Genomic DNA, 14,073 nt, shown 5'->3' with positions numbered 1-14,073 from the left:
CTGGGGTCTTGTTGCTAACACTAAAGCACTGATAATGAATAATGGCTGCAATAGTAACTGGATTGATAGCACTTGTGTTTCTATGGAAACTCATTTTCACTCACCATAAACTTGCAGTTTACTAACTTGCTTATATGCATTGCTACTAATTAGCATCTCCTTTGGCACTTTCTAAAAATTAGTGTAAGATTGGACCAACATCTTTAAACATGTGAACAATCAATGACAATAATATAATTATAATAATTCATAGTTACATTATGATACAATATTAAAAGTTTAATGATGATTTTTAATAATAATTATAAGGTGTTTCATCTTTAACAATTCTTCGAGTCTTTTCCTTCTTCTTGTGATTGTGATGTTTCTTCCATGGTTTAGCATCACTACCAACTTTATCGTCGGTTTTATGACCACCAGACACACCCACAACACCTTTACTATGTACAATACCTTCGCGCTACATAAAAGAAGAAAGGAATCCATTACATGAAGAGAATGAAAGAGAAGATTTATTCTCTTACCTTACTAAAGAAGGAGTGGTCAAAGTTTGGAGTATCAGTAATAGAATCTGATTCTAATTCAGCTGAAGTTGAAGCCATTCCAGTGTCTGCTATTAGTAAATGTTCATTAAATGTCACTGGATCAGTTCCAGGCGGAGCCTCACAATATAATATCTTGCCCTACTCAAAGTAATAAATTCACTGTCCGGTTAATTAGAATCTTACATTCACGAAATCTTTTAAAATGTACCGGGCAGCACGTGATTGGTCAGGCTGACCATGAGAAGTCATGAATCCTCGAGAATCTGAAGGAAACGAGAAACTAAGGAGAGATAGATAGGATATACTTACAGGCGTAAGGTGACAGTAATTCATGTGAAAATGGCGGTCTTCTAGGATCTTCTCCTTCCAACGGAGGCTGAATCCTGATACCATAGCAACGCTCTAAAACTGGGCCTGGCACTTTCTGACACACCTACTCCACAAAAATAGATTGGAAAAGAGTTAAATGATTGTTACCAAGGAAACAGGAGGAACGTGATCCCTCATCTGATCAATTGGTAGTATCCCGTTGATGATCAGCTGAGCCTTTGTTGATATAAAGTTAGGGAACACTAGCCCAGGGCAGTCACATAAAATGACATCTTCATTCACATGTAGCGTCTACAAGACACAATGTAATAACTGAAAAGTATTAATAAGTGGAATTGGATCTAAATGTAAGCATGTGTATCAGTAAAAATTGAGAATTCTCTACTTTCCATTTTTGGCAAAATTTGGCCAAACCCCCTGTACTATAGTACAGGGACTTTTACCCAATTTTGCATCAACTTTTAAAATTCGTAAAAAATCCTATTTCGATTGGAATCAGCTCAAAATTTCTACACAACATAAGAACATGTATATGTATCAGGGAATGTTATAAAAATTGAGAATTCTCTACTTTTCATTTTTGGCAAAATTGGACTTGAGACAAACCTGAAAGTGCTTAGTCCGACCTGGTGTTGCTGATACAGGTACCCTCTTAGTACCCATCAATGCGTTGATCGTAGAACTCTTACCAACATTAGGATACCCAACTAAACCAATTGTCACTGGACGTTCTACATGGGCGGATAACATATCATGTGACTATCACATGACTTACTGTCACTTGGAGCTAAACTCATGAATAATTCAATGAGCTCAGTTCGTGTTAATAATGCTGGTCCACTTGTATCTGCACTAGCCCCGCCCACTGCCACACCTCTTACATCAGTTGGCTCAGGGACAATCTTCTCTGAGGTATTGTTGCTAGGGGGGCTCCCCTCATCAGGGCTGGTACCCTCTGATTGCTCAATGTCTTCATTTTCTACTTTAGCTGACCAAAACCCAACGGCTTCAAAACCACGTTGAGTTTTTAAATATTCGGACCAAACCTTCCTAAAGTGTAATAATAATGATAATAATAATGTTATTATATTTAAGTAATTAATTATACCTTTGATTATCTGTCAGTAAATCTGATTTGCTCATTAAAAGCATGTTAACTTTACTGGGATCAGCCTCTTTCACATATTGATCCTGATAATAATTAAGTAATAATAATAATAATAATAATAATAATAATAATAATAATAATAATAATAATAATAAAGCAAAACTCTTTTACCAAATCTTCACAATAAAACAGCAGCGGATTTCTAGCATCAACAATCTGAACCACAACATCACTACAATAGCATAACAATCAATCCACCATTTTTATAGTTAAATACCTTCTCTCGATTACCCGCCAGAGTTGCCGCCAAAATTCCAGATTCCTCTCGAAAGGAGTTAATATTATTTTTTCCCTTTCCTCTAAGGTGGCGAGGTGTCTCCTCCATTCAATAAAACCGTCTCTCTCTCTTTGTTCTAATTCCTCGGGTGTAGTGTCTTTATCCCATCGTGGTCTATAGTATTTTAATTAAATAATAAAAACTTGGGGATGTAAAATAGATTCTACAATGAGGTTCTTAGATCTGATATCTCTCTCCTTCTCTGCAATTATGTATGTGCATTCACCTTCTTGGTATCCTCAGATCTTGCTTGAATTTCTCTTGAATTTCTTTAATCTCTCTCTTTTCCTCTGCCCCTGGCAGTCCAGTGTGTTTCTCTGCATCCATTACAACGCTGATGTTAAGTTTCTCTACAAGACACATCATTAAAAACTGTAAGGGTAATAATTAACGAGCCTCCACCCACATCTCTCGTACTTATATTACGTGCACATGTCCATACCAGCTGTAAATTCAGTCCCAGCAAGCTCAGCTGTCCTCAGGAACTCGTCAAGACTGTTCTCTTCAGTAACAGACGCTACGTTGAGCCTGCCCCACTCATACCCGTCAGACAGCTCACTGGTATGCAGCTAATAGACAACTTTAATCTTTGCTTTACACTTATTCGCTACTCTTACCCATTCTTCTCCTCCTCCTCCCTTTCTCCCTCGCCGCCTGTTCTTCAGTAATGCTTTCCCAAGGCCACTTTGTCCTTTGCTCTTAGCCATGTTGCATAATCCAGTAGCGCCACGCCTTTGTAGCCACTCCTAGAGCCACGTGAGTGCACATGGTTCTCTACTGAAAACTTTGGATCGACATAGAGGATCACTTTGGAGGATCAGTTGTAGTCTTGATGGATCAAGGTAACCAAGAATAGATTCTATTACCTCATAAATTACTGCTTTCTTTCTTCCTAGGGTGGGCAGCAGTATAGCGCTACCTCCCAGTGGTGCTGCCTGGGATCACTAGTATCTGGTACTGCTAGTGATGCCAAATGTGCTATATGAAGACAAGTTTAAGAGATGGAATGAGCATTTAATTGATCATGAATTGTTGCTTCAAGGTATGTTCGACACTTATCTTATAAATAATTAACTTAATAAACTGCAGCTATCAGTTAAAGGATAACCATACAAAGTATAAACTCTTTAAAACAAAAAAAGGACGGGGAAAGTCATGAGAATTAAAAGCAAGTGTTTTGTTTAATTCTATGTGTGTCACTTCTTCTTGCCTTTTCCTTTCTTCCCATCTTTACCAGGAACTCCTGCTGGCTGACGCTTGTAAGCCTGCACTGCATGAGGTGAATCTGGAGAAGGCCTATCTCCACCTTGTGCTGGATAATAACCAGTTAATTGCTACAGAAATATAATAATGATGATGATGCTAGTAATTCATTTTTAAAAATATTTTTTACTGGATCAGTTCCCTGACGTTGTAGCCTTGTTGATGCTGACTCAGCAGGTCTAACCATCACTCGCTCAGTTCCCTGCCCCTGCCCCCTGTACTGGCCGTTACTGGGCATTGTGGCTGGCACTAGTCGTAGACTATCATTAATAATTTAATAATTAAATACTAACGGGATTGAGTAGGTGAGCTGGCAGCGACTGGTCTAGATGAATGAGAGAAAGATGCTCCACCTGGTGGTCCTCCTCCTCTAACTTGAGCTGCTTTTTTATGAGCTACAATCTCTGCCTTCTGCAATCTCTTGGCCAGCTCCTACAGGAAGAAGGAAGCCATAGTTATTGATAATAATGATGTTCCTTACCCAGTCATTCATCTCTTGCTCGCTGTGCTGTCGGTACAGGTCTGATTTCACTCTCTGAGCAATTTCCTATTGTCGTCATGGTAACTTTTGTGGTTGTCATGGTGATACTTACGGCATCCGCTTGAACCTGTGACTCCATTTTTCTCTGTCTCTCTCTCGCTTCAAGCTCCATCCTACGAGCAATATCCTTAAAACAAACAATAAACAAATGATAACAATAATGACAGCGACTAACTGCATCGCTCGGATGTCCAGTTGGTTTGGGCCTTCCTCCTTTAGACTCCATTTCTTGCAATTTACGAGCCATTTCCTGTAAAATTAATAACATTAATTTCATTATTTTAATATCTTAAGTACTTACAATATCGGCTAATTCTTGTTCCCTCCTCTGTACAAAAAAGAGACTGATACCCCATAAGTAACATCAATACACTTACCCTTCTTTGTGCTTCCCTTTCTTCTCTCTCAAGCAGTTCCCTTGCCAGCCTTGCGTCTTCATCTTCCTGCCTGGCAGCTTCATCAACATACTCCTCTTCCTCCTCACCCCCGGTGGGTGGGGGAGGAGGAGGGAGAGAGAATCCTAGTTCCTCATATGATGGCAGGTCCATTCCTGAAGGTTTGGCCTCCATTTGTTGAAGACGTCTCGCCTCTTGTTCTCCAAGAGCGGCTTCTTGCTGTCGTCTTTTTGTGAGGCTTTCGTTCTCTTGAGCGTGTTGTAGTGCAATACGATTGTCTTCCTATTTAGTTGTAAGGAGTAACTAGTGTGGGTGGTTTTGGTAATGGCGAACCTCTTCTTGTCGTTTTCTTTGTGCTTCTCTCTCCATTTCTTCTCTGTGGAGTCTTCGCACTGCTTCTTCATCCTGCCTTTGCTAATAATAATAATAATAATAATAAATATTATTTATTTATATTATTACTCTCTGTTGAGTTTGTTCCTCTTGTTGCTGGATTTCATGTGCGTATCTTTCAGCTGCTTCTCGATCTCTTTCTTCTCTAAAAACAATCATTATCATCATCATCATCATCATTATTATTACTAACTGTTCTCTAAGTCTGTCCCTTCTAACGCTCTCCTCCTGATTATAAGCACTCATTTCTGTTGCTTGGTAAGACTTGGCCATCTGAGCATCTTTCATGGCAGTACGTCTGGCTTGAACGTTAGAATCAAAATGATCTTCATCTAATGAGAGAAAAAGAGAGAGAGGGATAGGTTGGGTGATTTAACATGTTTAGCTTGCTAATGAGTGACCATGTCTGGAATTATTTAGCTTTACATGTCTGGAAGCATGTGATACTAATTATTTTACAATTATTAATCAATATTACAGACTATAAACAGAAACCCACTCCAATCCCACACTGTGTATACTGTGTATACAGACCAGTCCATAGGTAGATATTGTTTACAAAGAAAAGGCATTGAAAACAAAACCAAAACATCATTTCACACAATCATACACACACTCGTGATAATACCCACTACTTTACCATACATGTACACTGTTCACTATACCACTCTCCTCCTCTTCTATCAATAACATGTTGTCTCAAGTGGCTATGTGCTGCATTAAATGTATATCTCCCTCTCTCTCACTTCCTTTTGCTTCAATGCAAGATAAACACTGACTTACAACACATTGTACTAACATAAACAGTACAAATGATGCTATTGGCACTGATAGAGAGCACAAATATAAACAAATAGCTAATGTCATTAGCTGCAATAACTGTTGCACCATGGACATCAATATAACTACTACATAGTTTAGAATGGTCGCATAGTGTGATGCCCATTATAGTACGTCTTTTTATAGTGTTACTACTTACACTCTTTCTCTTGCAACTGCTTCGCTATTACGTGATCTTCACGAACTTGAAAGTCCTTTTTAACTAGAGAAGAGAGGACAAAGAAGAGTTATAAGGATGAAAAGCTACGCTTGAGTGATATTGCTGTAGTGTTGTTTGATGAACTGTGGATAATGAAAGGGCTACCTCGTCCTACTCCGGGAAGATTCTCCTCTAGCAAAGACATAATGGAGAGACAAATACAAATATAGCTCGGAGAAGAAGTTGAATGAAATTGTAGTAGCTCACACGCCCAACTGTGACCTCAAGGGTAATTAACTGCAGTATGAGACTGGACTGAGAACTGCTCCCGGTATGAAAGATTTGAAGTTTAAGTATGGAAAGGACTGGAAGGTGTCAATTGTGGGCGGTGTCATGGGTGTGGTCTAAAGTTAATTAGAGGTGATACGGTATTGCAAATCATTCTGTTCATTCACTAAAACACACATACACGTGAAAACAGAAAGTTATACACAAAGGAAAGTCTCCTCCTCCTTGTAGCTCAGAGCTCTCCTTTCACTTGATCCAGCCCTTCTCATCTCTACTAGCAGTAGGAGTCATGTCTTCATCTTTAACAGGAACTGAAAGAGGAACAGAATCAGCTTGGTATGCAACCAAAATTCTTATTATGCACTTTCTTTTATTTTACAGGACTCAGCCATTGTCTGATAAGGTGACCACGCCCACAACACTCCCAGCGTCTCTCCCCAAGTTACCGTTAGCTCAGTACAGGTACGGTCGTGAGGAGATGCTCCTCTTCTACACTGGGGAGGTTCCTTTCCCAAAGGACATGAGTGTGATACATGCTTTGGCTCGGAACGACACCATAGCCCCTCTTGCAATTAGTCCACTATCGCCACAAGAACAGGTGGGTGTGGCTTGAATTAATTACGTTAATATTTTTCTTGTAGAACGTTTTGAGCGGACGTGTTAATTCTGATAGTAGTTATTCCGTGCGTGGGCGGGGTGGGTACTCGGGGAGAGGGAGAGGTGGGCGGGGTAGAGGAGGAGGACGACCGGATTATCTTCGTAACTTGAGCAGCAGCGGAGGAGGAGGAGGAGGGGGAGGGGAGGAGTCTCAGAGAACAGGCTATCATCGATCAAACAGCGAATCTGAAAAACCCGATGACATGATTAGGTACAGTCAATATAATCAATCAATTAATTAATAGGGGCGGGGATAGAGGTAGCCGTGCTTCTCAGGATACTAACTGGAGGTTGTCTAGTCAGCAAAAAGAGGTGGCGTGGGTTGGGAAGTCGTGGAGTAGCTCGACGAGTCCAGTGAAACCAGTGAAGGAGAACCCGTGGGAGGGAGGGGGAGGAGGGAGGGGCAAGAAACACTGGCAGGCTGTACCTGACTGGGCCACTGACGATGCTAACAAGCAACAAGAAACAGTCGCTGAAGTACGTGTATATGTACATGTATTATTAATAGGTATAGTGTTGGAGCTAAATTTTGAGAGACCAGTCTACATGTATAACTAAAAATGTGAGACTTAAAGAGACCTAGGCTAAATATGAGAGACCAAATGTCTCCTAAACTCCCTCTAGATCTAACAGTGTTACTAGAATAGTATCAATGATGTCATCACTATTGTGTTACTATTTTTAGACTCCTGACGAAGAGACAAAGAAGGAGGAGCAAGATCTTAATGAAGTAATTAATTATTGATCATTACATTAACATAATTATCGGATCTTTTTTGTTATAGGATGTGTTTGAGCCGGTTGCTATTGACAACGAAACCACACCCATCACAATACCTAAAGAACCAGATCGCATCACGTCGACTGATTCTGTGGAGGAAATGGAGAGAAGATTTGAAAAAGTAATCAATTATTTAAATTATTAATTGATTTAATTAATAATACCTTAGGTTGCTGAGGCTATAATTTCAACGGAAGATGAGGACACACCCTCTCAGTCACCCAACCCCTCCCACTGTCCATTGCCGTTAACAAACAATGCAGATATCAACCAGTGGTATTACCAGGACCCTCAGGGAGACACTCAAGGTAGCCATGATAATAATGTTGATTAGCTCATTCCGATCAAGAAGGGTTTGTATGAATTTTAAAATTGGTCCAAAATCAGACCAAAGTCCCTGTACTATAGCACATGGTCTCGGGCTAAATTTTGCCAAAAATCAAAAGTAGAGAATTCTCAATTTTTATAACATTCCCTGATACATATACATGTTCTTATTTTGTGTAGAAAGTTTGAGCTGATTCTGATCAAAATTGGATTTTTTTACAAATTTTTAAAGTTGCTCCAAAATCGAGTAAAAGTCCCTGTACTATAGCACATGGTCTCGGGCCAATTTTTGCCAAAAATGAAAAGTAGGGAATTCTCAATTTTTATAACATTCCCCGATACATATACATGTTCTTATGTTGTGTAGAAAGTTTGAGCTGATTCCGATCAAAATTGGATTTTTTATGAATTTTTAAAGTTTCTCCAAAATCGGGCCAAAGTCCCTGTACTATAGTACATGGTCTCGGGCCAAATTTCGCCAAAAATGAAAAGTAGAGAATTCTCAATTTTTATAACATTTCCTGATACATATACATGTTCTTATGTTGTGTAGAAAGTTTGAACTGATTCCGATCAAAATTGGATTTTTTACGAATTTTTTAAGTTGCTCCAAAATCAAGTAAAAGTCCTTTGCCATGGTCACAGTACTTATCACTAGGAGAGATTTTTAATACATTTTCTCTTACATTATTATTAGGTCCTTTCTCAAGCAGTGAGATGTGTAACTGGTATCAAGCAGGGTATTTCACTTTGAGTCTTCACGTTAAAAGAGGCTGTGACATGATGATGCTACCATTAGGTAATTAACTAGTGGGTGTGGTCAATAATTAATGGGCGTGGTATAACTCTCATTTCATATAGGTCAGATTGTTAGGATTTGGGGCCGTAACCCTTTTGTTCCGGGACCACACCCACCCCCTCTTCAGCACTCAGAGCCATACTGGCAGCAGATTTTAAACCAAACCCAACTGTTTCCAGAGATACCGTCAAAGCCACACCCACAACAGCCTAAACAGCCGTCTCAGGATTTCACCAGCCCAATATGGGGTGTGTTATCGTCAAAGGATATTGTTGCAGAGGAAACGGTTGCCAAGGAGATAACGTCTGGTGAGGATCAGTGGCCTGACTTGGGTAATGTTGTAGGAGGTGGACTGAGCAACGAAGAGGAAAGAAAAGAGAAAGCTCGGAGGGAGGAGGAGGCCAGGTTAGCATATATCCTACCAGCTGGTAATTGTTGAGGATAGAATTTAGGCCACTTTTGGTGATTGGCGGGTTTTAATTTTGTGAATTTGTGTGCAAAAATTACTGTAATTAAAATGGCTGGTTTTAGTAAATGGTTGTATCAAAATTTGCCAAAATGGCCACTATTAAAATTACCAGAACTTTGACGGTTTTTTTTTGTTATTTTGTCGTTAGATTGTTAGCTGTAGAGGAGGAGAGAAAGAGGCTCTATGAAGAAGAGCAGAGACGACTGAAAGAGGAGGAGGAGGAGGAAAGGAAACGGAGAGCAATGGAAGAGAAGAGAAGAGAAGAAGCAGCAGCTGCAGCCGAGAGACAACGAATAAGAGAAGAAGAGGAACGGAGGGAGGAGGAAAGAAAGAGACAGATAAGAGAGGAAGAATTGAAGAGGAAAGTGATGGAGGAGGAGAGAAAGAGAAAGGAAAGAGAGGAGAGACAGCAGAGGGAACTCCAACAGAGATTACAATTGGAGGAAGGAGGAGGTAGGGAGAGTGAGAGCTCTTGTATTAATAATAATATTCATGAGTAGGTACAGAGGCCACACCTACAGTGCCACGCCCTTCGTTACTTGACATTCAGAGAGAGGAGGAAATTGTAAGTAGTTTCTAAACTGGCTCTGAAATCACTCCAAATTTTTATTACATTTTCTGATACATATTGATGTCCTTATGCTGTGTAGAAAGTTTGGGCTGATTCTGACAATTATTATTATTTTTATTTTATTTTTAGGCTTATAAGCAAGAAATGGAGTCTCGGGAACAAGAACTATCAGAAGCTCAAAAAGAGTTCTTAAAACAAGAGGCAACGAAATCGACGCATTGCTGGAACAAACAGCCAACAGCACCCAAAGCACCTGCTACTAATAGCAACAGTATAAAGAACAAGTCATCTTTTCTTGCCATACAGCAGGAACAGAAACAATTAGAGGCTTCTACTACTGATCCTGTGGGCGGGGCCAACTCATTTAGCTCCACCCATAAGGCAACGGTCAGTCAATATCTTTATTGATATTATTTTATTTTTTTGTTTTAGACGCCCATCGGGGGAGCTTCTTGGAGTAAAATAACCGCTGGAAATAGACCCCAGAACCCTCCCTGGGGGTCCAATCATTCTTCAGTTCAGCCGATATCTCCAGCTTATAGCCCACGGCCACTTTTAGCGACGCCTCTTTTGCCAACTAGCGGAGGAAATAGTTCTTCATTTTGGGAGGAGTGTGCCCTTGACAGCATGAGGGGAAAGAGGAGCGAAGTGAAGGGTAGAGGAAGAGAGAAACAAGGTATGGCAGCCATCTTGATTTCATTGCTAGTAATCCTGTTGCTACAGGTAATAATGGAAGCAGTGGATCCGTAGGCGGGATGATGAACAGGAGTAATAGTAAAGAAGAGGTGTGTATGATAATTAACTATTTTGTTTATTTATTTAATTATTTGTTTATTTATACTTGTGTACGTGTGTTTGGTAGGAGAGAGTGAGGCAATTGTTTACAGGTGCTTCTCCTGATGAGGCATTTACTGACTGGTGTAAGAGAGAGCTGGATAAATACAACAGTGATGTTGATGGTAATAACCACTCACATGTACATGTACATGTACACCATAATTGTATAGACACTACTGTACATGCAGAAATGTATTTTGAGAGACCAATCTATGACTAAAAATGGGATACTTAAGGACCCCTAGGGCTAAATATGAGAGACTAAAAGTCTCCTAAACTCCCTCTAGATCTAACAGTGATCATTTGTTCTTACTTTACCGTTCCTCCCTCTCTCTTCTCTCCAGCTGTTACTTTTGTTAGCCTGTTGCTTGAGGTGGAGTCAACTTATGAAGTTCATGATTATATAAAATCATTTCTTGGTGAGACGGATGAAGTCCATTCATTTGCTAAGGAGTTTTTAGAAAGAAGACAAAAAATACGAAACTATAAGCAGACAAAAACTCAACAACAAGTAATAGTTATTTAACATTAATTTAATATTATTTAAAACGGACATTTATAACTTAGAGTAAGAAACCGTCAGCTGGTTCTACAGGAGGAGGGGAAGCTCACAGTGGAGGAGGAGGGGGAGGGTCTTCCACTCGTAGTTCTAAAAAGAAGAAAAAGGGAGGGGGAGGAGGAGCAGGTGGGAAAATGCAAAAGGTCTCCGCCTCTAGCCTCCTTGGGTTCACTGTGAATGCAGCTGAAAGACCAAACGCCGGAGAGATACAATCTGCCAAGGACGCTCTGTGACAATAATAATGATAACAAATAATAATAATAATAATAATAACAAATTTAATAATTAAAATAAATTTATAATTATTTTCACTATTGTGAAGAAAAAATAATGATTGGTTATTTAACTATTATTGTTAATAACCAGTAATGGTCACTTGATTTTAATATCATAACCAGTCACACAAGAATGGCGTTTGCTGGCAGAGTTGTACTCTTCACTATCCCTGGATGTAAGTTCTGTAGACAAGCAAAGACACTGCTAGGAGACTACCACGTCCCTTACTTTGACGTGGACCTCTCCAAGTATCCCGAGAGACGCTACGAGATGAAAGAAAGGACTGGCAGGAGCTCCGTCCCTCAAATATTCTTCAACAACAGGCACATTGGAGGCTGGGATGACATTAAAGCACTGGTAAGAAAACTGGTCTTGGAATTTGCTGCAAAGAAACACAAACAAGTCATTGTTTCTCTTATAATGCTCCGTATAATCACACCTGGGTTGTTATTATGTTTTTTGTTTTTTTAAACTTCATGATTCTTTATTTCTTAGCATGATGAAGATAAGTTGGTACTGTTGATAGAAGAGACAGCAGAAGAAGAACCACCTCCGGACGCTCCTCTTCCTCCCCCAGAGATTGACTCACCTCCGGAAGAAGATGGCGAAGTTGTTTTGCTACCTAGCCAAAGAGATTGTTAGTTATTCCATGGATATGGTTATTCATACCGTTTTCATTTTTCATTTCCAACACATCCTTCCTCTCTCTCCCTCCTTTAGCAGCTGGCGGTAAAAGAGACTGCACTCCTGATGAACTAGCTGCTTTATGTAAAGAGATACAAGACAGTTCTTTGGTTAAAACACACACTTATCATCTCATCAGTTATAAAAACAGTTTTGTTGGCCGTGAACTTGTTGAGTGGCTCATGCATAGGAAATCAATGCGTATGTTGATTAGCCCTTTCTAAGAAGGACACCATTGGGCCCACACCACCTGTCCTTATTATTATAATAATTATTATTATTAGGTAGAGAAGAAGCACTGTCTTTGGGTAAAGACCTCATGAAGCGACACTTCATTCACCACGTGACTTACGAACATGATTTTGAGGATGAGTACTTATTCTATAGAATGTTGGACGACGTGAAGACAAGATCCCTCAATGCAGCTCTCTCTAGCCATTGCCTACCAAGAAAAGGTAAAGAGAGAGGGAGAAAGAATTAATGTTATCTCTCTTCTTCTTTTTAGCTGTTGATATTGCTGATGATCTCCGCAAGCTGATTCTTGAGATATACGACGAACACCTTTCACCAGATGGATTCGTAAGTGCATCATCGTTGCCATAGTTACGTATGCCGCACCCCCACAGGCTGTAGACTACAAGGGTATCAGTACCAGCCCAAAATTCGAAGAATATGTGCGAGCAACAGCCGAACTGAAGCGTGCTGATATAGTCAATTTATGGAGACAAGAGAAACTGGCTTTGTTCATTAATGTTTACAACGCACTAGTGATACATGCCTTCGTAGTACAAGGACCTCCAACCAGCACATTTAGAAGATTAATGGTGAGAAAGAGAGGGAAGGGAGAGAGAGAGAGAGAGAGAGAGAGAGAGAGAGAGAGAGAGAGAGAGGGAGTATTAGCAGGAAGGATACAGTTGTATTTCTATCAGTGTATGTTGATACTTTTAATGAGATGTTTGCCAATCATTGATTATAGTGATAAGGATCGATCCCTGATTAATATAGTAATTGTATTTATTTGTATTATAGTTTTTTAATAAGACCAGTTACGTTATCGGAGGTCAAGAGTTTTCACTCAACGACATTGAGAGTGGTATTCTCCGTGCAAACAGACGTCCTGTCGCTACCTTCAAGAGACCTTTCTCCCGCCATGACCCCAGGTAATTAATTATAATTAATTAATTGGTTATTGCCACGCCTCTTTAGACTGCCTATAGCACTTGACGAAGTTGAGCCAAGAATTCATTTTGCTCTTGTGTGTGGAGCTAAAAGTTGCCCTCCTATAAAGACCTACACTGCTGCGGTAAGTCATCTTATAGTGTGATGTCATGTGACATCACACTATGATGTCATGTGACATCATGTGATGTCATGTGACATCATGTGATGTCATATTTATATAGAATATTGATGAAGAGCTGAAATTTTCTACCGAAGCATTTCTTGAGTCTGATAACGTGATGGTTGATTTGACCAGGAGAGAGGTGAGGGATTAATTAATTAACGGGTGTGGTCAGTAATAGTTAATTAATGGGTGTGGTCTGTTGCTATAGGTTACTCTTAGTATGATCTTGAAATGGTATAAAGTCGACTTTGGTTCAAACAATCAACAAGTCCGTGTTATTAATTAATTATAATTAATTGATAAATTCTTTAGGTTCTTGAGTGGATTTATGCTCACATGCCTGATAGCGAAAAGAGGCGGAGCCTCAAGTCGTTAATCGATTCCGGAAATTATCGTATGAAGTATTTCAAATATAATTGGGATGTCAACTCATCTTAAGTAACAGTTTTGCTCCTTCAGTTAAACGATAATTGTAACAATGCTAATAATCATTATAATTTTTATCTCATAAAAGTAACTAATATTTAATTATTGTTTTTGATCAAGAGTTTTACAAAAAATAATCATTATTTTTAAGAAGCCATTTTTA

General features: G+C 39.5%; 4 protein-coding genes across 7 annotated transcripts; 2 read left to right on the top strand and 2 right to left on the bottom strand.

Annotated features, from left to right (window-relative positions):
• Window positions 1–184: 184 nt before the first annotated feature.
• Window positions 185–3,420, bottom strand: LOC100638127 (large subunit GTPase 1 homolog). 3 transcript variants are annotated; one of them, XM_003385285.3, is made up of 13 exons: window positions 2,938–3,420; window positions 2,763–2,889; window positions 2,547–2,670; window positions 2,261–2,434; window positions 2,155–2,215; window positions 1,984–2,066; window positions 1,651–1,925; window positions 1,482–1,606; window positions 1,023–1,166; window positions 855–978; window positions 729–808; window positions 525–683; window positions 185–460 (listed from the first exon to the last, which is right to left on the bottom strand). In XM_003385285.3, the coding sequence occupies exons 1-13, from the start codon at window positions 3,025–3,027 to the stop codon at window positions 293–295; spliced, it is 1,734 nt and encodes a 577-aa protein (XP_003385333.1). In that variant the 5' UTR covers window positions 3,028–3,420; the 3' UTR covers window positions 185–292. The 3 variants fall into 3 exon arrangements, with proteins under 3 accessions (XP_003385333.1, XP_019850195.1, XP_019850196.1); XM_019994636.1 differs by lacking the exon at window positions 2,938–3,420 and having other exon boundaries at window positions 2,547–2,692; window positions 2,738–2,842; XM_019994637.1 differs by lacking the exon at window positions 2,938–3,420 and having other exon boundaries at window positions 2,738–2,842.
• LOC100638000 (coiled-coil domain-containing protein 50-like) lies at window positions 3,420–6,224 on the bottom strand. Its single transcript, XM_019994640.1, has 13 exons — window positions 6,057–6,224; window positions 5,892–5,954; window positions 5,106–5,244; window positions 4,982–5,057; window positions 4,853–4,933; window positions 4,502–4,801; window positions 4,426–4,452; window positions 4,300–4,374; window positions 4,177–4,251; window positions 4,065–4,130; window positions 3,877–4,015; window positions 3,714–3,832; window positions 3,420–3,654 (listed from the first exon to the last, which is right to left on the bottom strand). Exons 1-13 carry the CDS (start codon window positions 6,094–6,096, stop codon window positions 3,517–3,519), a joined length of 1,338 nt encoding a protein of 445 aa, XP_019850199.1. The 5' UTR covers window positions 6,097–6,224; the 3' UTR covers window positions 3,420–3,516.
• Window positions 6,225–6,332: 108 nt separating this feature from the next.
• Window positions 6,333–11,460, top strand: LOC100637876 (PERQ amino acid-rich with GYF domain-containing protein 2). The gene is made up of 17 exons (XM_019994634.1): window positions 6,333–6,515; window positions 6,561–6,777; window positions 6,821–7,047; window positions 7,094–7,313; window positions 7,522–7,566; window positions 7,622–7,738; window positions 7,787–7,925; window positions 8,642–8,743; window positions 8,806–9,148; window positions 9,361–9,665; window positions 9,713–9,777; window positions 9,913–10,170; window positions 10,216–10,459; window positions 10,507–10,568; window positions 10,646–10,742; window positions 10,965–11,131; window positions 11,188–11,460. Exons 1-17 carry the CDS (start codon window positions 6,469–6,471, stop codon window positions 11,410–11,412), a joined length of 2,880 nt encoding a protein of 959 aa, XP_019850193.1. The 5' UTR covers window positions 6,333–6,468; the 3' UTR covers window positions 11,413–11,460.
• An 83-nt stretch (window positions 11,461–11,543) lies between these two features.
• On the top strand, window positions 11,544–14,043 carry LOC100634227 (uncharacterized). Of its 2 annotated transcripts, none has more exons than XM_019994639.1 (11): window positions 11,544–11,812; window positions 11,951–12,092; window positions 12,179–12,340; window positions 12,424–12,594; window positions 12,645–12,718; window positions 12,766–12,963; window positions 13,169–13,299; window positions 13,346–13,442; window positions 13,543–13,623; window positions 13,693–13,752; window positions 13,797–14,043. In XM_019994639.1, exons 1-11 carry the CDS (start codon window positions 11,588–11,590, stop codon window positions 13,920–13,922), a joined length of 1,467 nt encoding a protein of 488 aa, XP_019850198.1. In that variant the 5' UTR covers window positions 11,544–11,587; the 3' UTR covers window positions 13,923–14,043. The 2 variants fall into 2 exon arrangements, with proteins under 2 accessions (XP_019850198.1, XP_003385302.1); XM_003385254.3 differs by having other exon boundaries at window positions 12,176–12,340.
• The last annotated feature ends 30 nt before the right edge of the window (window positions 14,044–14,073 follow it).

This window comes from Amphimedon queenslandica, unplaced genomic scaffold (genome assembly GCF_000090795.2).
Source record: "Amphimedon queenslandica unplaced genomic scaffold, v1.1 AMPQUscaffold_13468, whole genome shotgun sequence".
NCBI classification, from domain to species: domain Eukaryota; kingdom Metazoa; phylum Porifera; class Demospongiae; order Haplosclerida; family Niphatidae; genus Amphimedon; species Amphimedon queenslandica.
Note: the sequence above shows the minus strand (reverse complement) of the source record. Positions and strands in the feature narration are given on the sequence as shown.